Here is a 26110-nt window from a genome sequence, read left to right on the forward strand (position 1 = left end):
CAAGAGCAGCACTAGGAGACAGAGGCAAGGAAAAACTTCCTTTTAAGAGGCAGAAACCTCGAGCAGAACCATGACTCAGGGTGGGCGACCATCTGCCTCGACGGTTGGGGTGAGAGAGAGAGAGAGAGAGAGAGAGAGAGAGAGAGAGAGAGAGAGAGACAGTGTAGATCTTATGTAGAGCAACCGTTCTTTGTTTCAGATCCTCAGAGAGTTCTTTGCCATGAGGTGCCATGTTGAACTTCCAGTGAGCAGTATGAGGGAGTGTGAGAGCGATAACACCAAAATTAACACACCTGCTCCCTGTTCACACCTGAACTGGTAACACTAACGATTAACATGACCGGGGAGGGAAAACAGCTGATTGGGCCCAATGTGGACATTTTCACTGAGGGGTGTCCTCACTTTAGTATCCAGCGGTTTAGACATTAATGGCTGTGTGATGTGTTATTTTGAGGGGACAGCAGATTTACACACTCACTACTTACACTGGAGCAAAGGGTCATTTCTTCAGTGTTGTGGGTCAATGTCACTGGGTCAACACAGTTTAAGCTTGAAACATTGAACTTGCAGGGGCCGATGCCCCTCCCACTTGTTATCAGGGTCACTGACTAATACTTGTACCAAAACGAAAAAAAAAAGGGTGCGACCAACTGAGAAAGCTGCACCAGTGCTCCCAGTGGAAAAGTTAGTCTGGAGCCAAAAGTAAAGTACACATCCACCAGATCCAGATAAAAATATTTCAGACAAACGTAAAGTTTCTTTGATACGAAGATGCAACAAGTCCACTCATTCAAATGCTTTAAGGCGGGGCTAACTTGTCATTGACAGGTCTCTACCATGGCGACCTGTTAATCAGGATAGAGGTGACTCGGATCTGCTGCTCCGTGTAAATTTAACCAGCGCCGCTGCAAAAGCTTATCAGGAGTTGGCTGCTCATTTTTGTGTTTTGTTTAAGCATGTTTGTCGCTAGCCAAAATTAGCATTCCAGCTAATATCACAGTTAATGTGAATTACAGATGCACCTTGCTAACCAAGCTAGCTAGCTCCACCCTCTCGTCCAAATGTGGTCACGTCTGGCACCAAAAACAAAGATGGCGACGGCCAAAATACCAAACCAGAGGTAATCCATATAATCCAACGTGGACACCACGGCGGCTACGTCAGCTTCTTTTACACAGTCTGTGATTTGGACCTTTTGGTAGCTGGAGGACGGTCTCATACTGGCAGGTATAGAACAAGGCGTGCAACGATACGTGCTGAAGCATGAGGCTTTAAAGATGGACTACCGAGATATGAACCGGTGTTAACTTTGGACCAAACCAGTCCACTGTCTGGTCGAGATGACGGAGCTTCTCCTGTAACGTCCTCTGCAGAACCTCTTCTTCAAGCCTGGACCCTCATCGAAGGGTTACCTGCTTCCTTTCTGACTTGGAGAGTTTACAGTCTATGCAGCGCTACCTTATCTGGAAAACACCGATCACCTGATCAATCATTTATCTTGTTTACCCACACACACACACATTCATCTGGTATACAAACTGCAACTCCACCTTCTGAAGGTGTTTATTGTGTCTTCAGGGAGCGGCCGGTTGGTCTACATGATCAGATGGTGTGTGATTGATAACCCTGCACGGAGACAAACCGGTTCTCCAAACAAACCAGTTTGGAAACGTCGTCATTGGACAGTCAGACGGACAGAAACACTGAAGAACTCCTCACCACTAACTTTCTGCAAATGGAGGGTGAAAACACTCTGTGTGTGCGTGTGTGTGTGGTGTGGTGTGTACTCAGTATGTATAATGGATTAGCCCTGAGGGCAGCCCGCTAGCAGGCAGCCAGACCTGAACACACACACACGTACACACATTTATACACACACAGACACACACATATACACACAAGCTATTCCCTGTTTTGGCCCATTAGCTGGAGGGAAGATCTATAATGTATGTCTGAGTGTGTGTGTGTGTGTGTGTGTGTGTGTGTGTGTGTTCAGGTAAGTAACATCCATTAGTAAATTTCTCCTGATGAAAACGGGTAAACATGTGGCGTGCACACACAGTGCTGCTGTTATTGAACATTTCTGTTTTCTGTCTTGTTCTTCCTCTCTCTGTCATCGCTGAAACGATTCATTGATCAATAAATTAATCAACAATATTGAAATAATCATTAACGTCATTCATCAGTCAGCTTTTCTGTCTCAGTGAAGTGAATCTCAGTGAAGCCTCCTCAGACTTGTTGTTTCGACATTTTATGGATTAAATAATAACCGATATCTTGCGAAACTAGTTAATAGATTAATCAATAATGAAATTTATCCTTGTGTCGGTGGTTAGCTTGTTGCTGAGGTGTATTTTTAAAATGAATCCACCCATTGAAAACAGATAAACTGATCATAAAATGAATCATAGCTAGCGTTTAACGCCCTCGGAAATACATAGCCACCGTGTCCTGGTAAACAAACAGCTAGCAGCCAGGTAGCAACATGAAGCTAGCTGAACAACTGTGTAAATATTATGATGAATGTGTTTTTGTTTTTTCAGTCTGGTTTAGTAGAAGATAGAAGAGAGGTTAAATTAGGAGGGTCGTTTTCAGCCTTTTTGATGTTGGATTTATAATTAAATTGATATATCGTAGACGTCTGCGTGTTGTTTATAAACTCTGATAATTAATCCAACACTCTCTGCAGCGGGTCCATGTTGATTCCACATTCAGACTTAAGAGCACATGAACACACACTGAAGTCAGAAGAATGACTTCACAACTCAGGGAATGGGACCATCCGAGGAGCACCTGAATGCACCGTGAGCCGCTGGTTGCAATTCCCAACCGTCACCACTAGATGTCACTACATTTACATTTACTTTTATTCATTTAGCTGACACTTTTATCCAAAGCGACTTACAGTTGCTATATGTGTCAGAGGTCGCACGCCTCTGGAGCAACGAGGGGTGTCATTGTCAACATAATGGTGGTTGGGTCACAGTGGGGAATTGAACCCGGGTCTATCACAAAGGCATTTGTCCTATCCGTTGCACCATCACCACCCCACCACTAACACTTACACACTGAACCTTTAACATAAGTATGAAAACATGAACGCCTTCCCTTAATGAAAGAGGTCTTCATCCTGTGTGTGTCGTTCTGGGTACGCTACCCTCGACTCCAGGAAACTAGTCTATGTGCTGTTTCCAGCCATAAATAACTGAGTGAGTTTGTGTGCATCCTCCTCACCTCGTACTCCTCCTTGAAGCCGTAACCTTCGGCGCATTTCATCTGGGTGATGTGCTGCAGCAGGTCGGCCACTCGGATGGCCGGATGCAGCTGACCCGTCTGATAGGGCAGCGCCTCGCGCTCCGACTCCCTCTGCTTGTAGTGGGACTGGACCAGGCTGCTGGTTTCACTGGTCATAGTGTGACTGTCGTCTGGAGGAGGAACAGAATATGACAAACAGGTCAGACTGAGGCTGTAGCCAGAGGACCGCTGGACAGACAGACAGTCAGAACCGTGTGATGCAGATATGATGTTCATGTTGGATGGCATGGACTCGACGGGAATTCACTTTTGTCTCCTTTCGTTTAGGTACATTTATAGAAAAAAAAAGTCTTCAGTTATTTGTCCAAGTAAAGGTTAAAATCAAGGGCAGCTGGACTTGGCTGAAGATACTGGAAGACGTTTCGTCGTTTGGACGAGAGACTAAAGTTCTGACAAAGGTTCTGGCGAACTGAAGAAGACTCTTGGATGAGAGACAAAACGTCCTCAAGTATCTTTAACCAAGTCCAGCTGCCCTTTCCTTGGATAACTATGACCTGGATGACAGAGAACCTGCACAGACATCTTCAGACACCTTCTGGGCCGACACTGTACAGACGAAGCCTGGTTTTAGCTCTGTGTTGTTGGTCCCAGACTTAATTCAGAATCAGACCAAACTTCCACCAGATTATCTGTCGCCTCATGTTCGAGACGAATTCCCAGAGCAGTCGCCTCTGATTTCTGGTAGGTTGGACTCTTTGGGCAGTTTGAAAAGTCCTGATCCGAGTTCCCAACATGGCTGCTGTTACCTGTTGTAACCTGTAGAAAGTAGGGCTGTTTTTTTTTAGCTGTATCCGCATGCAGGAGTAAATCTGCTTACTGTATTCGAATCCCTCGTAAAATCTTTCAACATTTAAAAGCAGCGGGAGTTAAAAATAATAAATAAATAACTCAAACTGGGATTTAGGTCTTTTTATCTGGATCTCTTTAGCTTTTAATTGATCATCTTAAAATATTGATCTGATTGATTGATAAACCTTTGGGTTAGGATTAGCAAGCCAGCAGCTCTCATGATCAATGAACCTGATCTTGTTTGCTGGTCTGAAAGCTGATTTAAAACATAAAAACCTTTAAAATATGTAATTTAATGTAAAATCTATAAACAATATTACAACATCTGCACAACAACGTCCCACTTCCTGTGTAGACAGGAAGTAAAGAGACAAAAGGGTATTACAGCTTCAGATGTGTTGTTACCACAACAACCCTAGTGCATCAGATCACATGACTGGAGAGAGGATGGTGATTGGTGCTGGTTTCTTTTCACACTGCCGCCGCAGCTATCAATCACGGATCAATAATCTGATCCAACAAAAGGACTTCCAATCAAACCAATCTATTATATGAATCAGTTGCTGGTCCAGACCCAGTACAGGTCCTGGACCCATTACTGGTCCAGACCCAGCACAGCATGGTCTCAGTACTGACACTGGTCCCAGTACTGGTCTAGACCCAGTACAGCATGATCTCAGTACTGGTACTGGTCCCAGTACTGGTCCAGATGTGGTCCAGGTTCTCGGAGCTGCAGTGTGGAGAGAGCAGAGTTCAGAGTCCTGGAACAAAACAAACCTCTCTGGTGAACCGTTTACTGACATGACCCAGGGACATCCAGGACTCTGACGTGAACATTTCAACAAAGACTCGATGGACAAACCTTCCACTACACTTTCTAACTCTGCTCTTATTGGCTAGCCTGGAGGCTGACTGACCAATCTGAAACTCTCTATCCCAAACAGCCCAACCAATCAAGGCGAGGGCGAGGAGATGGGCAATTTGATGGAGGTGGCGGTTTGTGGAGGACGGGTGAGACAACCACAACAATGACAACAGCAACCAATCAGAAAAAAGAGAGATGGGCAGAGCTGAAAACTGATTGGTTCGAGGTGAAATGGTGGGAGGAGTTGGGGAAAGTGATGTCACAATTTCACATGGGGGTTAAAATGAGGCTAATTGATGACAACAGCGGGTGGTGGGTGCGGCTCCATGCGCAGTGGTGACACCCCCCCAACATGAGTCCCGCCCCTTATCCCCAAATTTAACCACTTACCATTAATGGGCACTTTACACAGAGAAAGATAGAAGAGAAGAAGAAGAGAGAGGAGACAGGGTATAAGCAACAACTTTAGCTTTAGCCTGCTACTGCTAACACACAGCTAGCATGAATCAAACAGCAACTAGCACTGTCTATGTGAACTTGTCACAACTAGCAGCAACCGCCTAGGCTAACCTAGCTAACCCGGCTAACCTGGCTAACTGGACCCTAAACGTAGGACTCCTCAGCTAACGTCCCAACCCCCGGCCTGAAGACAGATCAGCTAGGAGAGAGGACAAACAGGAACCTAAGCAACAGTTTGCTTCAACGTTCCTTCACTTGGACATTAAACTAGCCTAGCAGCACATGTAGCGCAGCAGTTAGCATCCGATTTTGGTTCACTTTCCACGAGCAAAACACAGATCAGCAGTCTGTTCTTGATTTATTTCAGAGTTTATATCGTCTAGATCAGTCTCATTTTTTGTAACCCTGTTTATTAGAAATTAATTTGTTTGTTAGTTTTTCACCTGTTGTCGATTTAGATAAACACTTTGGTTAGGCTTCAGGAAACATGATCCCTTCAATGTTATTAAAGTCAACCTCTGTCACAGTTTTGGGGTTTTGTTTCCTGTTTTGTTTTGAAGTTACCAGTCCTTGTTCCTGCCTGTGTCTTCCCTGTTGCTTACCTGATCTGTCTCACCTGTATTAATCAGCCTGCCTGCTTGAGTTGGTATATATAGTCCGTGTTTCCTTCCTGGTTTTGTAGGACCGTCTGTCTTTCTCTTTTGGATTACTGTGTTATTTCTGTTTGAGTCTGAATTGAGTCCTGCCTGTCTTACTGTGGATTGTTTGGTCTTAAGTTTCGGACTTGACTGATGTTTAGTTCCTTGCATCCCAGCTGTGTTGGTTTATTCACCAGTATTTCTGGGTTTGGGTCCAATAATATGTTCAGTGTTCCTAACTTTGATTTAAAAAACATAATTAAGGCGCATTACATTTGCTGTCACAGTTTAATGTTTTTTGTTTAACCATATGATTTAGGGATCTTTAAAAATTGTGACCAAGATATGACACTGTTTCTAAATTCCCTCACATTTGACATCTACTTTGACTTCATGTTATTGATTAATAAAAATTTAAATAATCTTTATTTACAGGCCTGCTTTGGGGGAATATTCATATGAAATCCTATAAAATAAAATACAGACGAATGAACCAGAGACTATGCAGATCTTTGGTTTTAGTTGTCAACACCTTTTCAGCTGTGTCCTGTTCTTCTTCTGTTTGTGATTAAAGGTACGATATTTGGAACAGACACGGGAGGTTAAGCTGGCTTAGCACAGCATTCTTGATTTGTTTGTTTGACTTAGCTTAGCTTCCTGCTCATTTTGTGTTAAATAAAAATAATCTTAAAATCAACAAACGTCTGCAACATCCAAGAATCACAACCAAGACGTCCAGAGTGTAAAAGAAGCTGCTAGCAGGCCCTCTGACTGACTCTGGTTTTAAATGGTTAGTTTGTTTTCCTCCCCCCAGTCCACGTGGGCGTGTTGTGTCCATGCAGAGGTTGGAGGTCACAGACAGACGTGACGTCAACACGACACGCAGGAATGTTGTGGATGTGGGGATGGAGTGAAGCCCACCGTTGTTTAAAAAAATAAATAAAAAAAATAAATAAATGTTAAAAAATAATAAAAACACATTTAAAACATACTAAAAATTATATTTATTTTTGAAATAAAAAATAAATTACAAAATTGTTTAAAAAACTAAAATTCAATAATAAAATTGGAAAAACAAATTTATCAGAAAGGAAAACTTAAAGCAAAATCTCTTTAAGGGCTAATCAATATAGAATTATTATTAAAATTAAATCAATATATTAATTAAAGATGGAGGATTTGGAGAATAAAAATAAAACTTTAAACAAAATACTTTTAAATATTTTGAACATAAAAAAACAGAAGAACTAAAAGCAGCCGAACAAGAAGCAAGCAGGGATGGATGGAAGCCAAAATATCACTCTCTCTTTCTCATTCTCTCCATCCTCATCTCCATCCTTTCACCTGTCTTCTCTGTCTCACCTGTCTGTCCACTCCCTGTCTGTCTATCTACTTCCTGTCTGTCTACCTGTGCAGGTTGTTGGGGTTTTTTTTGTCCTACAGAGGAAAGAAAGGAAAAGTGTCTCACCCAGAATGGCCGTCGGTACGAAGGGATCTACCGTCAGGACACATCAGCAGCAGACAGAGACACAAAGAGAAAGACACAGGACAAAGGGAAAAGAAAAGAAGAAGGAAAAGTCAGCCCCCCATATCTGTGTGTATGTATCCAGCTGATTTGGCTGAATGTCGGTACACTCGGCTGAACGTCGGCACATCACCTGCTCTGGTCAGTAATGATGACATCCACACTGACCTCCGGTCTCTCTGTGACCTGGCTGCTCCTACTGGACTTTAAATCCTGTTCTCATGTTTTAAAGTGGATTTTTTTTCCTTCTGCTGCATTTTATCAGCGGAGACTGAAGGAGGGTGATTGGCCAGCATTCACAGTGTACCCCTGGGAGAAAGACAGCTGCCTCACTGAGATACTGAAGGAACCTTAAAACATGAAGGTTCTAAGGACGTTCTGCAGCGTCTCTCTCTGGTTTTCTAAGCTGATATCTGGTTGTTTGTTCTGGAGAGCAGCTCAAACAAACTGTTCTGTTTGGAAAATAAAAGCGGCGTTGTTACCTGGGTAGTAGGAGTTGGGGACGGTGGTGCTGATGGTGTTTGACTTCAGGGTGAAGGAGGACGGAGACGACACAGCTGGACAGAGAAACAACAGACACAACCTTAATGTCTCCTAAAGACGTGGACATCACTGTCCTGCAGCCACACATGTAGATTAATCCGCCGCTGAAGATAGAACTACTTCCTCCAGCTAAACCCTGAAACAGACTTTGTGTTATTGTTGCTCAACATGTGTCGGACCAGGTTTATTAAAAACCTTGGATTAGATCTCGTTAAGGAGGATGAATATTAAACACCAGCAGCATGAGAGGAAAGCGCTCCAACATAAAGAGAAACAGGAGAAGAAGAGAAGCAGAGTAAGACTGGAGGAGCTCAGAGGAGGTGAAAGCCTGAGGGAAGGTCGACTCCTCCGTCCTCTAAACCTCCATCATCCCTCCATCAGCCGGCTCTCTCCCTCCGGCTGCCTCTCTGACAGTCCGTCACTTCATGATAAAACATTCGGTCATATCACCTGCAGTCACATCGTCTCTTTGGGTTCTGAATATTAAACTGCAGAGAGCCGCTGCTCTGGAGACCACGGCGAACGGATTATTTATTCATCAGTGTTTACAGACAGACAGACTCTCTGATCCTGAATATTATAGACAGACTTCGTTCATTCTTCTCTTTCATCTCGTGTCGATTTCATCTCAGTAATCTTTTTCTTTTCACGTTCTTCTGTCATTTCTCTGCTCTCTCTTGTCGACACGCTCTCACTCGTCACATATGGATGCTGCGTCAACAACCCTGGCGTCGCTTTTTGACGCCCTGGGTAGCTTTGTTTTTGCAAATGTAGGACTCCACGGTCAAGTTAGCAACAATAAATAAAAGTACATTTTAACGGTGTGAAAACATCGTGGTTTGGGTTAAAATAACCCAATAAGTTAAGTTACGATACTTAAGTAACCTAACCTAACCTACGCATCATAAAACTTTGATTAACCACATGGACCCTGCCACCTATTTCCAGGAAAAACGCCTAAAATAACAAACCCGAAAAAAATCAGTAATATCTCCTCGACCATCAGGCCTAGATGCATAATTCGGATCTCCTTTGATGCAATACAGAAAAAATATATTTTCATCCTCGCCTGGTAAAAAAACCTATACTTTAATGCAATAAACCATCATAAGGTAGATTATAATGCACCTGAATATCTTCTAATACACATGGAACACAACTGTAACTGTAAATCTGAAGAAAAGAAACTGATTTACAACAGTTATTACACAATCTTTCAAAAACATACCAGGCGATTGTCCATGTTTTGGCCATATTTACTGTTTCTATGTTCACTTTTATTGGGAGTATCTTATATTTATCTTTAAAACACTATTTCTATAACAATAATAATAATAAATGATTAAAAACAGTCAATATTCCTGTGACCAAAAGCACTCACACGCTTTACAGGCCACAGCTTGAGAACAGAACATCCTACAGGGCTGTAAGCGGTCTTTGTATTGAAGAGAATCAAATCGATTGATATCCTGCATGTCTGTGTAGCTCCTACAGGTCGCCAGCAGAGGCCGATAAAGACCCTCTCCGCCAAAGCAAACTCTTCTTCTCTACTTCAATCTGAGCTAAGGCGACCTCACCAAGATGGCGGCCCGCCAGACGGCCTCTGTTGACACAAAGGACCGCTGTTTTTGGACGGAAAACAGTGAGAACAACGAAAATCGATGGGCAGGTCCGGTACCACATGGTTAATAGTCCGGGCTTTTATTTGCTAAAATCCCTGAACAGACCCGGCCTATATTTGGGACAGGCCTTTAATTCTTTTCGCAAAGATGTGAAATAGACATCAAATAAATTCTGATAGCAAATAACATATCAATTACAAATCATTCATTTCATCTAGCTCCGAACAGACAGCTTCTTTTATTTTGTAAGCAGCAAGGTACCGAAAACCAGCGTAGCCAACAGCACGGCGCAGGAAGCAGAGACACGTGTGGGAGGAGTTAGCAGACGGAGAACGGACTCATTCAGACTTTGCGACCTCCTCAAAGGTCAGAAGTCACCACAGTTTTTTATCCATGCCGGTGAATCTGAGTGAGTCCGACTTTGCTGTTACCGCCTGTCCACACTGTCTGTCTGTGTTCCTGATCTGAGCAGCAGAAGCAGCTAAAGAGGCGAGCCGACGCCCTTTAAGATGTTTTACACATCCAACTATTTTCAACGTAACTTTTGTCACGTAAAACGTTTGCTTTGTTTTTTTCTAACCTCCATTTTTATCTCGTGTTACTCATCTCATCTGTCTCATTCGTCCTCTCTTTGTGTTGTCTCATCCTGTTTGTCTCTTCTTTTGTCTCCTCACACTCTCTCCTCTTGTCTCACCCGTGTCCCTCGTCTTTATTAACTCCTCCCGTCTTTTCTCATCTCGTCTCTGTAAGTTAAATTAAACGTGTACTCACTGCGTCCGTTCAGCGTGTGCGTGTCCACCATGGTTGTGTGTTGGGAGCTGTTGACCATCAGAGTCATTTCCTGTCTGGAGCTCAGAGTTTCCTTCCTCTTCTTCGCCAACTTCCTGTAGAGACGGGAAACAAACACACAGCAGTAAGTCCGTGTCACTGCTCGTTGTTTTCTGGGTGTGTTTACAGTGTACACAGAACACACAGGGCCCCTGAACGCACCACCAACCTAACCTGCATGCAGTGTGGCCTTCACTGACCGCGGGACGCTTCACCTCAGCCGTTTTATCTTCACATAAGACGCAACACATCTCACCTCCGACACCTTTACCTGTTCGCCATCACCGCCCTGCTGGTGATGTGTTATAATAATGATAATGAATCCTGAAAAGTTTATGAGACAGATTTTATTATTTGGCTGAAAACCTTGAAGTTTGTCCGAGCATTTCAGGGTTAAAGGCGCAACGTGAACGTGACTTGCAAGATGGCCAACAACATTATTTTAGGGACCGAGCAGTTGGGGGCCCAGCGGGTGGGGAGGCAGCAGGGACTGCCAGAGGGCCTTTACAGTTGTGTCTGTTGGCGACTGGTGGCAGAGACGCTGTTAGAGGTTCTCTGGAGGAGCCGGGAATCGAACCAGGAACCTTCCGAGCCCGTTACTAGACGACCGCTCGACCTGCTGAGCCAGAAAACGTTCCTTTCTGTCTGTTAAGGCGGCACGAGCAGATTATAATATGATTTATCTCAGTTAAGGTGGAATGATTAGGAGTTTATTTTCATGTTAAGGTGGTATTAGAGGCTCTAAAGTTTGCATTGTAGAATTTTAAGGAGTTTAATCTGTTTTAAGGTGGTAGTACTTTAAGGTATTTTATTAGTTTTAAGGGTGTACGGTCACTAAGGTGTCATCAGCAAGTTGTAATTTTTTTTGCATTTAAGGTGGTATAAATGGAGTTATGACTTTCTTTGACTCCATTGCTCACTAAATGGTTCTAAATGGTGTGTTGTCTGTCTGTTAAGGTGGTACAAGGAAGTTAAAGTGGTGTAAGTGAGCTTTTTAAGGTGGTATACGGGGTTGTGTTTTTCTGCTAAGGTTATTCAGTAGGAGTTTAAGGTGGTATGACTGCTGGAGTTGCTTTAATGAGCTGGAACTAAAGTGGAGATGGGACTGTGAACGTTCTGCTGTAATTGCGGTTGTAAATTTAATAAAATTAGTTCTGCTGTTAAAATATATGAGCCAGAAAAAAATCACACACACTGTCTGTGTGATTCACGTCCGATTCAGTGAGAAACACTGAGCATCTTGATCAAACTCTTTCCTGTTTCTCTGCTCTGATCTGAGTTTTTACAGAAAAGGAGGCCTCACACAAAGATCTGGATCCAGAGGATCAGAGCTGCTGCAGGGCTCCTCCACAGTCCGTCAGTGTTGCTGATGACCGACAGCAACAAAAATGGATTTTTTGCAGCGATCCAGGACTGTCGGACCTGTTATTTGGAGAAACGTCTGAGCAGGAATTCTGCCTCATGGTGCTGCTTCCTGCCCGCAGAACATGGCCACTGTCTTCCATACCGGTTGGAGAGTAGCAGGAGTGTATCTGTGAAATAACAGCACCAGAGGAGTATCCTCGAGACTGTTAGAGCCAGCAAAGGCTTCATGTGACCTGCAGGCAGCTGTGGATGGAAAAGGTCTTCTCTGTGACGTGTGTGTTGGCATGAACCAAGAGTCCTACACCATCACATGTGTGGGAAGTCAGAACAAAGTGACCGTCTCAGGCTGTGACGTGGGCATCACCTGACCCGGCACGCCTCATGACGCCCTGTTCGGATGCTGGCAGACTGACCCTGAACACCGAGAGACGTCTTTCTGGAGATAAAGAGGACGATGAGAGGGCTGCAGGCTGGAGCCGTGTGCTTCGTAACGTGGTTTCACTGCAGACAGGAAACATCCAGCCTCCTGTTCAGCCATCACAGCTCCACCACTGAGGGGGCGGGTGCTCTCGTGAATCTGAAGCATGTCTGTTTAGATAATCGGTTTATTTCTTTATGTGTCCAAACAATAAGACAGTCGCAGTCAAATATTCAGACCTCCACAACTAAATCATCTGTCATCACTAACACACAGAAGTTATATACTAATGATCTAGAGCCGAAACCATTAGTTATTTAATAGGTTATTGTGTTAATCAAATAATCATTTCTTCCAAATAAAACATTGTTTCTTCTCAAATGTGAGAATTTGATTATTTTTATTTTCTTAATATTTATATCTGCTTGAGTTCTCTGTCTACATCTCCATTTAAACTATTTATCCTTTCTGTCTTATCTCTCTATCCATGGATATTTCCCTCTTTCTTTCTACCGATTAGTTTTCTCTATCGCCATCCACCTCTGTCTTTAAATCATCTCTGTACATCCGAATCTCTATGTTTATCTTTTCCCTCCGTCCATCCACCTCTTGTATAACCACTGCAGAGGAAAAAATTCCATCTTTAAACTACAAAAACATCCTTTCATCCTCCCGTCTGTCCATCTACCGTCCTCTCCACACTCACTCACGGAAAAACACTCATTTTAAAAGCTTGATGTATTTTCTCTCTTTCTATTCCGAGTGTGCGAATAAAAAAACATCCATTTGTCCGATTGCTCACAAACACACACACACACACACACACACACACACACTGGAAAGTTTAAACCCTGACCTGAAAATGGAAAAGGAAAAAATATATATAAATAAATATTAAAAAAAACAAGCTTTTAAACTGAAAGTAAGACATCAGTGAAAGCAGCTGTGTGTGAGTTTGTGTGTGCGCTGGGGTTAAGATGGAGGACGGTGAAAGCGCCCTGAGGCGACGCTGCCCTCCTCCTCCTCATGTCACCTATTTCTTCTTCTGTGGTTCAGTCAGACTGTAAAAACCTGCAGCGTTTCTTCTTCTCTGATTCAGACCTGAACACACAAACTCAGAGAGAGTACATCTACAACACAAAGTCTGAATTGGCTCTACAAACGTGTCTGGTTCTGGTTATAAGCAAACTAATTGAGTCTGTTTGGACTCTTTGTTTCAAAGTGTTTCAGACCAAACCATAATCTACCCTGAAGACTACAACTACAACTACACAAAGTCACACCAAACAACTACAAACTCAAAAACAACCACAGAGACAACAAACAACTACAAAGAGACAAAAACAACCACAAAGAGACAACAAATGACTACAAAGAGACTCAAAACAACCTCAAAGAGACAACAAAAAACTACAAAGAGACTCAAAACAACCAGAATGAGCCCATAGAGAGAACAAATGACTACAAACACTAAAAACTACCACAAAGAGACAACAAACAACCACAAAGAGACTCAAAACAAACACAAAGTCACCCCAAACAACTACAAACTCAAAAACAACAACAGAGACAACAAATGACTACAAAGAGAGTCAAAATAACCACAAAGAAACAATCAACTACAACGAGACTTAAAACAACCAGAATGAGACCATAGAGACAACAAATGACTACAAACACTAAAAACTACCACAAAGAGACAACAAACAACTACAAAGAGACAAAAAACAACCACAAACAGACTCAAAACAACTACAAAGAGACAACGAAGAACTACAAAGAGACTCAAAACAAACACAAAGAGACTCAAAACAACCGCAAAGAGACAACAAACGACTACAAAGAGACTCAAAACAACCAGAATGAGACAACAAACGACTACAAAGAGACTCAAAACAACCAGAATGAGACCATAGAGACAACAAATGACTACAAACACTAACAACTACCACAAAGAGACAACAAACGACTACAAAGAGACTCAAAACACCCAGAATGAGACAACAAAAAACTACAAAGAGACTCAAAACAACCAGAATGAGACAACAAAAAACTACAAAGAGACTCAAAACAACCACAGACTACAAAGAGACTTAACAACGTTTTTATTTCCCTTATAATTAACTGAATTCTCTTCACACTCTAAACGTTTTGTTTTAATTTCCAATAATAAATGATTAAAGCACAAATAAAAATGTTTCCTCGTTTTTCATCTTGTCAAACTGTATTTCTGTCTGTATACGCCTCTCTCCGTTACCTGTAGTGCCGAGTCCACCTTTCTGACTCCAATCAGCTATCCTGACCTTTGACCTCTGCCCCCTGCACCCCCCAACACACACTATAAAGACTTGAGTGAATAGAGAGAGAGCAGCAGCACGTAACCTCACAATACCAAGAAAATCCTGCAGCAAAACAGCTTTTATATGTTTTCATGTTTGATTTGAATGGAGACTCACTCTGTGTGTGTGTTTCATGGCATTATCAGCGAGGTGTCGGGGGTTGACTGAACAAGCAACACTCAACATGAACACACACACGTGCATGTCAAGGCTAATCTATGCTAATCTAATGAGCGACGGCACAATGCTGTTAGCGGTAATGGATGTCAGAGTGTGTGTGTAGGTGTATCTCTCCTTGTAACAATCATTTGATCAGACAGGTTTATTACAGCCGGCTAATTCTATTAACCCTGCTCCACTGCGCGCACACACACACACACACACACACACACACAGTAAATCACAGATCGGCCTCCTTCAGGAACATAAAACTGACTCTGTGAACAGGGCCGTCCACATACTTTTGGCCGTGTACCTCCTGGAGGTTGTGTGTAAAGTCAGAGTCTAGTTTTGTGTTTGAAGGTTAAACAGTCTGACATCTCATAAACCTGTTCACTGATATACTATCTTCTAATATGGATAAACTGGAGCAGTTTAATGTGTGTGAGTCGGTGTGAAGCTGGAGTTTCACACAAACACTCTCGGCGACCTGAGGAGGAGTGTGTGAGTACTTCCTGTGTCCCTGAGGAGATAATTCAGCTCTAACCTGAAGGGAAACTCAGGTTTCTCTCCTCCATCGCACATTTTTATTGATCACTTTTCACACCAGAGTTTTAAACAGGAAACAGAAGTGTCCAATCAGGAGTAGGAAACTGGAGGCACGGAGTCAAGCGACTGCAACGTTAACCACATTTAGATGCAGCAGGTGAAAGTGAAGCGAGCCAAAGCAGATCGATAATGCGTTAAAGTCAGATACAGAGGTGTTGAAGCTGACTTACAACGCTGCGGCGGCTCAAAGCCAACTAAACAGACTGCTGAAGCACTAAGTCAACCAGAGAAGAGACGAATCCAGCTAACGCACACTAAAGTTAAACAAAGAGCAGACCTCAAATCAGAGAGAAGCCACCTGAAAACCCAACCCATTCTCACTACCAAGTCGTCACTAATGGACGCATGATCAAGACCCGTTGGTGTCAGCCCTGGAAGCCCCTTAGCTTCATAGTTCAACGCAGTGGGGGAAGCCCTGTAGCGTCGTTTATGAACATAAAGGTGGGATTGGTGCCTAAACCTGACCAAGTAGTTTTGGTGCCTAAAGTTGACCAAGTAGTTTTGGTGCCTAAACCTGACCAAGTAGTTGTGGTGTCTAAATCTAACCAAGTGATTTTGGTGCCTAAAGTTGACCAAGTAGTTTTGATGTCTAAACCTGACCAAGTGATTTTGGTGCCTAAACCTGACCAAGTGGTTTTGGTGTCTAAACCTGACCAAGTAGTTTTGATGTCTAAACCTGACCAAGTAGTTTTGGTGCCTAAACCTAACCAAGTGGTTTTGGTGCCTAAAGTTGACCAAGTAGTTTTGATGTCTAAACCTGACCAAGTGGTTTTGGTGCCTAAAGCTGACCAAGTGGTTTTGATGCCTAAACCTGACCAAGTGGTTTTGGTGCCTAAAGTTGACCAAGTAGTTTTGGTGCCTAAACCTGACCAAGTAGTTTTGGTGCCTAAACCTGATCAAGTAGTTTTGGTGCCTAAACCTGACCAAGTAGTTTTGGTGCCTAAACCTGACCAAGTAGTTTTGGTGCCTAAACCTGATCAAGTAGTTTTGGTGTCTAAACCTAACCAAGTGGTTTTGCTGTCTAAAGTTGACCAAGTGGTTTTGCTGCCTAAAGCTGACCAAGTGGTTTTGATGTCTAAACCTGACCAAGTGGTTTTGCTGCCTAAAGCTGACCAAGTGGTTTTGATGTCTAAACCTAACCAAGTGGTTTTGCTGCCTAAAGCTGACCAAGTGGTTTTGCTGCCTAAACCTGACCAAGTGGTTTTGCTGCCTAAAGCTGACCAAGTGGTTTTGATGTCTAAACCTGACCAAGTGGTTTTGCTGCCTAAACCTGACCAAGTGGTTTTGGTGCCTAAAGTTGACCAAGTAGTTTTGGTGTCTAAACCTAACCAAGTGGTTTTACTGCCTAAAGTTGACCAAGTAGTTTTGGTGTCTAAACCTAACCAAGTGGTTTTGCTGCCTAAAGCTGACCAAGTGGTTTTGATGTCTAAACCTGACCAAGTGGTTTTGCTGCCTAAAGCTGACCAAGTGGTTTTGATGTCTAAACCTAACCAAGTGGTTTTGCTGCCTAAAGCTGACCAAGTAGTTTTGCTGCCTAAAGCTGACCAAGTGGTTTTGATGTCTAAACCTAACCAAGTGGTTTTGCTGCCTAAAGCTGACCAAGTGGTTTTGCTGCCTAAACCTGACCAAGTGGTTTTGCTGCCTAAACCTGACCAAGTGGTTTTGGTGCCTAAAGTTGACCAAGTGGTTTTGCTGCCTAAACCTGACCAAGTGGTTTTGGTGCCTAAAGTTGACCAAGTGGTTTTGGTGCCTAAACCTGACCAAGTGGTTTTGGTGCCTAAACCTGACCAAGTGGTTTTGATGTCTAAACCTGACCAAGTGGTTTTGCTGCCTAAACCTGACCAAGTGGTTTTGGTGCCTAAAGTTGACCAAGTGGTTGTGGTGCCTAAACCTGACCAAGTGGTTGTGGTGCCTAAACCTGACCAACATGCAACATTAACCACTAGTTTAAATTTGAAAGTCTAACCTGGGTGTTGCATATGTATTGTTACTTACTTGACTGCCGAACCCTACACGTCCAAAAATGACACTAAAGGGTACCGAGGGAGTTAAAAAGCAATGGTCTTGACCAAGCGTCCATATGTAATGATTTGGGAGTGAGAATGTGTTGGAAAACCAACAGAGGGACACTTAATCTAACCAGCACCAGGGGAGGGAGGGGGTAAAGGATCAATGGTTAAGTGTAAAGGTACAGGTAAAGACTTGCGGTCAGGTTAGCTAAAGGTAAATGCATGGTTAGGGGGTCAGGGGTCACAATCAAAAGAATTGCTGCATTCACCTCACATGGGATGATGTCATCAAGATGGTTGCATGAATACACAGCTGGTCATGTGGCAATTAAGCTGCTGAGCTTTGACAATACATGAGACTCTATCCATTACATTTGGGTTTACTTTGTAGAGTGATACAAACATCTGACGCCACCAGCCTGATCTAAAGCTTCCATGTTTGTATGCTCAGCACCAAGTCGGATAAATCAGAGTTTCCCAGTCGCAGTTACAACTTGGAAGTTGACATGAATCCTATTTACAAGTTAGAAACTCGATATTCTGATGACATGAAATGAGGGCCCGTGTCCACCAAAGCATTTTTTCCTGAGGCCAGAGTCTTTTTTCAATTAATGCACTGGGAGCAGAGCATATTTGCAACATGTTAAAAATGCTAGCAGGGTGACGAGGGCGTCTATTCCACACTGGGCGTTAAAAAATGTTCAACTTTGGGTGAAACGCAACGCTCGTCAATGTCAGTTTTTACCTAGCCGTCCCATCATAGTGCAGGAGGGCCGGGACAAACGCCACACTGAGCCATCTCAGCTCTGGAACGAAACAATGTGCCTACTTGCCAAGTTATTTCCTCACCCGCAAAATCTCATGAACCCACGTACGGCGTGTCCGTCCCTCACTATACATGTTTCAGCCTTCTTTTCATGCAGAGCAAGGGCCAGAGCAAGTAGGCCCACCCTACTTTGTGGTGACATTTTTATATTCAGTAAAATTAGGTTGCCTACTTGCAGCACATCACCTCTACGGATATTATGTATCATATATCATATATCATATGTATCACCCGAATATCATATGGCATTTTCAGCTGGTAAAAAACACTTTGGTGGACACAAGCCCTAAGACGTGTCAGTCAACATAGAGAGCTGGTGTAAGTCAGGGGCTAGAGGGCAGGGGTAGAAAGGGTAAACAAATGGGTTTAGACTCGCACTAAAAGTCTATTATTCGGGATCAGAGGTTCAGGGGTAAGCAGGGGTCAGTGGTTCAGGGTCAGGGTCAGAGGTTTGGGGTAAGCAGGGGTACAGGGTCAGGGTCAGAAGTTTGGGTTAAGCAGGGGTACAGGGTCAGGGTCAGAGGTTTGGGGTAAGCAGGGGTACAGGGTCAGGGTCAGAAGTTTGGGTTAAGCAGGGGTACAGGGTCAGGGTCAGAAGTTTGGGGTAAGCAGGGGTACAGGGTCAGGGTCAGAGGTTTGGGGTAAGCAGGGGTACAGGGTCAGGGTCAGAAGTTTGGGTTAAGCAGGGGTACAGGGTCAGGGTCAGAGGTTTGGGGTAAGCAGGGGTACAGGGTCAGGGTCAGAGGTTTGGGGTAAGCAGGGGTACAGGGTCAGGGTCAGAGGTTTGGGGTAAGCAGGGGTACAGGGTCAGGGTCAGAAGTTTGGGTTAAGCAGGGGTACAGGGTCAGGGTCAGAGGTTTGGGGTAAGCAGGGGTACAGGCAGAGCTCAGGGTTTCAGGTGTTTCAGGTGTTCTGATGTTGAGGTGAAGGGTCAGAGGTTAAACAGGTTACTCACAGGTAGTAAGTGTAGGAGTGATAATTTCTTCGTCTGAGTGGTGTGGGCGGAGCAGAGGGAGGGATGGAATGGAGGGAAAGAAAAACAGAAAAACAGAAAAAGGAAAAACAACAGATTAATGTCTTGGAGAGAAAAACAGAACAGATGAGTTAAATTATTCAGTGTGGAGGTGGAGGAGCGGAGCTTGGTGAATGGCTGGCACAAGGTGTCAGTCAAAGTGTGAGGGGGAGGGGACACATTTGAGTTCTGGTTCCTTTGTGCAGACGCTTGTAAAAGATCCCGATCCTGAGGGGTAGCTATACACCCAAAGTCCACTTTATTAGGTACACCTGTCCAGTCCAAGACCAGACAGACTCTTCATCAATCAGCTCGGCCGTCTGTCTGCAGTCCGAGCTGTTCTGGGATCTTATTTCCAACATGGCTGCTGTCAAAAGAGCTGTTAGAAACTAAAGTGAGTTTGCTTTAATATTACTGCAGTAGTATTTTAATACTACTGCAGTATAACATAAGGCTCGCCTGCAGTCAGGTGGCCGAGCTGCTCATGAATGATCAAGAAGGAAATCGTCCCCCAAATCAACAGTTTAGATTTTTATGTTGTTGCACAAGATAATGACTTACAAATAAAACAATCTTAACAACAACATAACTTATAATACACAACATTGGTACATTCTGCTGGTACTTCTTGTTTACTGTGTAACAGAGTATTTTTACTTTGTGGTACTGCTACTTTTACTTAAAGCTGGGGGAAGTAATTTGGAGAAACCAGCTACAAACAGCTCTAACAGAACCCCCCCCCAAAGTCAATACCCCAAAACCAGCAATTCTACCTCCCAACTGATCACATATGGACACTTGGTCAAGACCCCTTTTTTGTCACTTTTTAACACCCTGGGTAACCTTTAGCGTAATTTATTGACATTTAGAGCTCCGCGGTCAAGTTGGCAACAAAAAATATGCATCGTCTGGTGAGACTGTCTTAATAATAATAACTACTTGTTAACAAAACAGCACGTGATTAACATTGTGAAACATCAAAAATTGGTGGGCTTCAGGTTTGTTTTTTTTTACATTTATTCATTTTGCTGACGCTTTTATCCAAGGCGACTTACCACTGCTATATATGTCAGAGGTCGCAGCCTCTGGAGCAGCGAGGTTAAGGTTAAGTGTCTTGCTCAGGGACACACTGGTGTCTCACAGTGGATTCGAACCCGGGTCTCTCACACCACTTCGTCATCACCACCCAGAAGTATTTCTTCAGTTCAACATGCTGTGACTGGGATTTGAACCATCAACCTTGGGATCTGCAGGGCAAGCACTTACCCACTGCACTACTGGGTTAAAATAAAAACTTTACTTATGTAGGTTAGCTTATGTGATGTTATGTTAAGTAACAATACTTGTGTAACTTATGCAACATAAATAAAAACACTTGCTTCTGACTTTTTGAAAGTGTGAAAGTCCAGTTTCTGGCCCTCCGTCCTCCCCAAACACCACTTTTTCTGTTAAATGTCTAGTATTCATAAATTACGCTACAGCTTCTCCCAGAGTGTCGAGCTATGACGCTAAGGGGCTCCCCAGTGCGTCACACACTGACGGGTCCTGACCATGTGTCCATATGTGATGAGTTGGGAGTGAGAACGAGTTGCCAAAACACATTTTCATGTGCAGTGAGAGCACGCCGGCAGACGGGCAGGTAGGCCAGCCGTGCTTAATACCGGCCTGGCAACCACAGATACAGATTTTATTCATGTTGTGACAGTGTTTGATTTATTGATTGCTGTCAGACACTTCTGAAATAATCTTTAAAAACAGAATGTGAATCCTTTCATGAACCAAAGTCTCCATGAAGACAATAACATGACCGTGTTCCCACATATTCAAACGTCTTGGTGAGTGCCAGGACTACTTTATCCCTCTGTATCACTCCACTATCAGCTGTTTCAGGGCGTAGGAACACGCTGCGCTACAAAAACCCTGATCACCCTGCAGCCAGCCAGAGTTTAAACACGCAGCTTCCTGTTTTCACTCCTGCTGTAATGAGTCTGACCTCCATCTGCTCACAGAGTGGAAATCAAACGCACCCCATCAACATTAAAAAGCTCATTAGAGACCGAACAACCACCTCTCTCTCTAATATCTGTTAGAGAGATCAGAGCTCGATCGACCGACAGAAGAGTCCGACTGAAGCTCCATGTTGTACCGACACACACACACACACACACACACACACTCTCTGGCTTTCTATAAATGTGTGTGTCTGTAGCCTGAAGCCATTCAGCTCGAGGCGACTGGAAAAAAACAAAGAATAAAACGCTCTTTCATCTAAATTTCTCTCTTATCGTCGACGTTCTCCAAACACAGAAGCTTTTCTCTCTGCGTTTAAGTGTGTGTGTGTGTGTGTGTTTGTGTCCCAGCGGGGTTGTGTGTTTGATGTTGGAGAATAAAGTCGGTCCACATATAGTTTAATGGTGATTACTGCTGCAATCTGCTCCATTATTCATCCTCATCATCCTCACTGTCACTGAGTGTGTGTGTGTGTGTCTTTGATGCAACTTTATCTGCAGTAAAGATATAAACATGTAAGATATTATAATACCAGCATTACAGTATTAGTACATCAGAAGTACTGAAGCTGTAGTACTATTACTACTAAGTGTACAGTAAACTTTAATATCTTAATCCCATCATGTGATTCCGAAATCTGTCAGAAACCTTCGATGTTGCTGATACAACAGGTCAGTATCACGTCCACCCGGACCCCAGAGCTTCGGGTGTCTTACTTACATGTGTGTTCTTAGCTTGCCAATGTTAGCCACGGGTAATGCTACATTCATAAATGTTGATTTGTTGCTAATTATTCCACAAGGAGCTGAGCTGATCACATGACACAACAAGATGCTTCCTGATGTGTCAGTAAAAGGTGACGTTGCACGTTGTTACCATGGCTGTGAATCCTGTCAGACTGTCAGATGTATAGGTGGACATGAAAACGTCTAAAAACAGGAGAAACTCGGGGAAACTGAGCTGTGAGGCGGTGGGAGTGACGCTAAAGCGATTAGTTCGTGGTTACTTCCTTATGATCCATGCTGATAACAGGTATCCAAGAGAAGGTTGCATGTCTGAGCTTCTCTACGGACTGCAGGTGAGACCGCAGTCAGCTCGGCACTCTGCGATAGGCTGCTTGCAGTCACGTGACTGAAACGACGCTTGACATTCAGAACAAGGCAGGCTGAATGTGTGAAATGGACGAAAGCCTGGACAGTGCTGGTTATTGTTTACTCGTGTCATTCCCGGCAACATGGGTGACATCTGGAATCGTCCAATTCATTCTTAAATTATGGCTTTAGGGCTAAAGTGTCATTTGGTCAAACCTCCCCTTCTCCCGGCTGATCGGCGGTGTTATACAGTAGTTGCACTTGGAAGTTTTACGGTTGAGAAAATGTATTTCCAAAGGAAATGTCTGATGGCAGGTAAGCGCTAAAAATATTCTAAATAAAGCGTACACTCGAGCTGATGGTGGGCCTTCTTTCAGGTGGTTAAAACATGTGAGTTGCTGACCCAGTCCACAGCAGCTCAGCGTAGCTTCAACTCTCCGAACCAACATCTACTGCAGGCAATAATAAGTAACTCATACAGCCCCACTTCCCGTTTACTGCCAGTTCTTGTTCTGGGTTTCTGGTCAATACAGCCGGGACATTAACCAAACCACTAACCTGCCATTATCTAAACCACCATCCAGCAAAAGCTTTGACTCATGAGGAGCAGAAAGACAAGCCGACACCTCATTTTCAAATTGACTGAAGAGAGAAAAGCTTCTGAAACCACACAAACAGACCTTCTTTACTATAGTGTGAGTATGATATTCTTACCGTTTCTTCATCAACAGAATGACTCCAAGGAAAATGATGATGAAGAGCAAGATGCCGGCGATGCCTCCAGCGATCTTCACTGTGTGGTCCGACTGTTTCTCCTGTTCTGGTTCTGGTTTCCTGGTCGCAGCTCCTGAAACCATTAACCAGTATTCAAACATCACATCACTGCTATCTTTACAAAATAATACTTTTTACTTTCATTAACTGCCTTTAACTACCGTGACCAAGAACTGCCGTTAACTCCCAGCACCTGAAACCATTACCCAACACTAACTGCCTTTAATTACCGTAACCTCCCAGCACCTGAAACCATTACCCAACACAAACTGCCTTTAACTACCGTGACCAAGAACTGCCGTTAACTCCCAGCACCTGAAACCATTACCCAACACTAACTGCCTTTAATTACCGTAACCTCCCAGCACCTGAAACCATTACCCAACACAAACTGCCTTTAACTACCGTAACCTCCCAGCACCTGAAACCATTACCCAACACTAACTGCCTTTAACTACCGTCACCTCCCAGCACCTGAAACCATTACCCAACACTAACTGCCTTTAACTACCGTCACCATGAACTACCGTAACCTCCCAGCACCTGAAACCATTACCCAACATTAACTACCTTTAAGTACCGTAACCTCCCAGCACCTGAAACCATTACCCAACACTAACTGCCTTTAACTACCGTAACCTCCCAGCACCTGAAACCATTACCCAACACTAACTGCCTTTAACTACCGTCACCTCCCAGCACCTGAAACCATTACCCAACACTAACTACATTTAACTACCGTAACCTCCCAGCACCTGAAACCATTACCCAACACTAACTGCCTTTAACTACCGTCACCATGAACTGCCGTCACCTCCCAGCACCTGAAACCATTACCCAACACTAACTGCCTATAACTACCGTCACCATGAACTGCCGTAACCTCCCAGCAACTGAAACCATTACCCAACATTAACTACATTTAACTACTGTCACCATGAACTGCCGTTAACTCCCAGCACCTGAAACCATTACCCAACATTAACTACCTTTAAGTACCGTCACCATGAGCTGCCCTTAATTCCCAGCACCTGAAACCATTACCCAAAACTAACTGCCTTTAATAACTACCGTTACCATGAACTGCCGTTAACTCCCAGCACCTGAAACCATTACCCAACATTAACTGCCTTTAATAACTACCTTTACCATGAACTACTGTTAACTCCCAGCACCTGAAACCATTAACCAGCATTAACTGCCTTTAATAACTACCGTTACCATGAACTACTGTTAATTCCCAGCACCTGAAATCATTACCCAACACTAACTACCTTTAACTACCGTCAGCATGAACTGCCGTTAACTCCCAGCACCTGAAACCATTACCCAACATTAACTACCTTTAAGTACCGTCACCAAGAACTGCCCTTAATTCCCAGCACCTGAAACCATTACCCAACATTAACTACCTTTAACTACCGTCAGCATAAACTGCCGTTAACTCCCAGCACCTGAAACCATTACCCAACATTAACTACCTTTAAGTACCGTCACCAAGAACTACTGTTAACTCCCACCTGAAACCATTACCCAACATTAACTACATTTAACTACTGTTCCAATGAACTGCCGTTAACTCCCAGCACCTGAAACCATTACCCAACATTAACTACATTTAACTACTGTCACCATGAACTGCCGTTAACTCCCAGCACCTGAAACCATTACCCAACATTAACTGCCTTTAAGTACCGTCACCATGAGCTGCCCTTAATTCCCAGCACCTGAAACCATTACCCAAAACTAACTGCCTTTAATAACTACCTTTACCATGAACTGCCGTTAACTCCCAGCACCTGAAACCATTACCCAACATTAACTGCCTTTAATAACTACCTTTACCATGAACTACTGTTAACTCCCAGCACCTGAAACCATTACCCAAAACTAACTACATTTAACTACTGTCACCATGAACTGCCGTTAACTCCGAGCACCTGAAACCATACCCAACATTAACTGCCTTTAACTACCGTCAGCATGAACTGCCGTTAACTCCCAGCACCTGAAACCATTACCCAACATTAACTACCTTTAAGTACCGTCACCAAGAACTACTGTTAACTCCGAGCACATGAAACCATTACCCAACATTAACTACATTTAACTACTGTCACCATGAACTGCCGTTAACTCCCAGCACCTGAAACCATTAACCAACACTAACTACCTTTAACTACCTTCACCATGAACTGCCGTTAACTCCCAGCACTTGAAACCATTACCCAACATTAACTACATTTAACTACCTTTACCAAGAACTGCCGTTAACTCCCAGCACCTGAAACCATTACCCAACATTAACTACCTTTAACTACCGTCAGCATTAACTGCCGTTAACTCCCAGCACCTGAAACCATTACCCAACATTAACTACCTTTAAGTACCGTCACCAAGAACTGCCGTTAACTCCCAGCACCTGAAACCATTACCCAACATTAACTACCTTTAACTACCGTCAGCATGAACTGCCGTTAACTCCCAGCACCTGAAACCATTACCCAACATTAACTACCTTTAAGTACCGTCACCAAGAACTACTGTTAACTCCCAGCACATGAAACCATTACCCAACATTAACTACATTTAACTACTGTCACCATGAACTGCCGTTAACTCCCAGCACCTGAAACCATTACCCAACATTAACTACATTTAACTACTGTCACCATGAACTACTGTTAACTCCCAGCACCTGAAACCATTACCCAACATTAACTACCTTTAACTACTGTCACCATGAACTGCCGTTAACTCCCAGCACCTGAAACCATTACCCAACATTAACTGCCTTTAATAACTACTGTCACCTTGAACTGCCGTTAACTCCCAGCACCTGAAACCATTACCCAACATTAACTGACTTTAATAACTACCTTTACCATGAACTACTGTTAACTCCCAGCACCTG

The 26110-nt window shown here is 43.5% G+C and overlaps 2 protein-coding genes across 2 annotated transcripts in view; one reads left to right on the plus strand and one right to left on the minus strand.

Annotated features, from left to right (window-relative positions):
- LOC119888072 (receptor-type tyrosine-protein phosphatase mu-like) overlaps positions 1-1307 on the plus strand; it is a 25169-nt gene extending 23862 nt beyond the window's left edge. Inside the window, exon 9 of the mRNA XM_038698538.1 lies at positions 1203-1307. Coding sequence (XP_038554466.1) covers positions 1203-1307 — 105 coding nt within the window. The remainder of the gene's footprint in view (positions 1-1202) is intronic.
- A 480-nt stretch (positions 1308-1787) lies between these two features.
- The window catches only part of LOC119888158 (receptor-type tyrosine-protein phosphatase mu-like), a 139266-nt gene continuing 114943 nt past the window's right edge, over positions 1788-26110 (minus strand). Inside the window, 8 exon segments of the mRNA XM_038698658.1 lie at positions 1788-1841; positions 3235-3425; positions 5360-5371; positions 7535-7561; positions 8074-8148; positions 10528-10640; positions 19265-19297; positions 23137-23269. Coding sequence (XP_038554586.1) covers positions 1788-1841; positions 3235-3425; positions 5360-5371; positions 7535-7561; positions 8074-8148; positions 10528-10640; positions 19265-19297; positions 23137-23269 — 638 coding nt within the window.

This window comes from Micropterus salmoides, unplaced genomic scaffold (assembly GCF_014851395.1).
Source record: "Micropterus salmoides isolate LMB-PRFRI ecotype aquatic unplaced genomic scaffold, ASM1485139v1 Ms_hic_scaffold_1, whole genome shotgun sequence".
Taxonomy (NCBI): domain Eukaryota; kingdom Metazoa; phylum Chordata; class Actinopteri; order Centrarchiformes; family Centrarchidae; genus Micropterus; species Micropterus salmoides.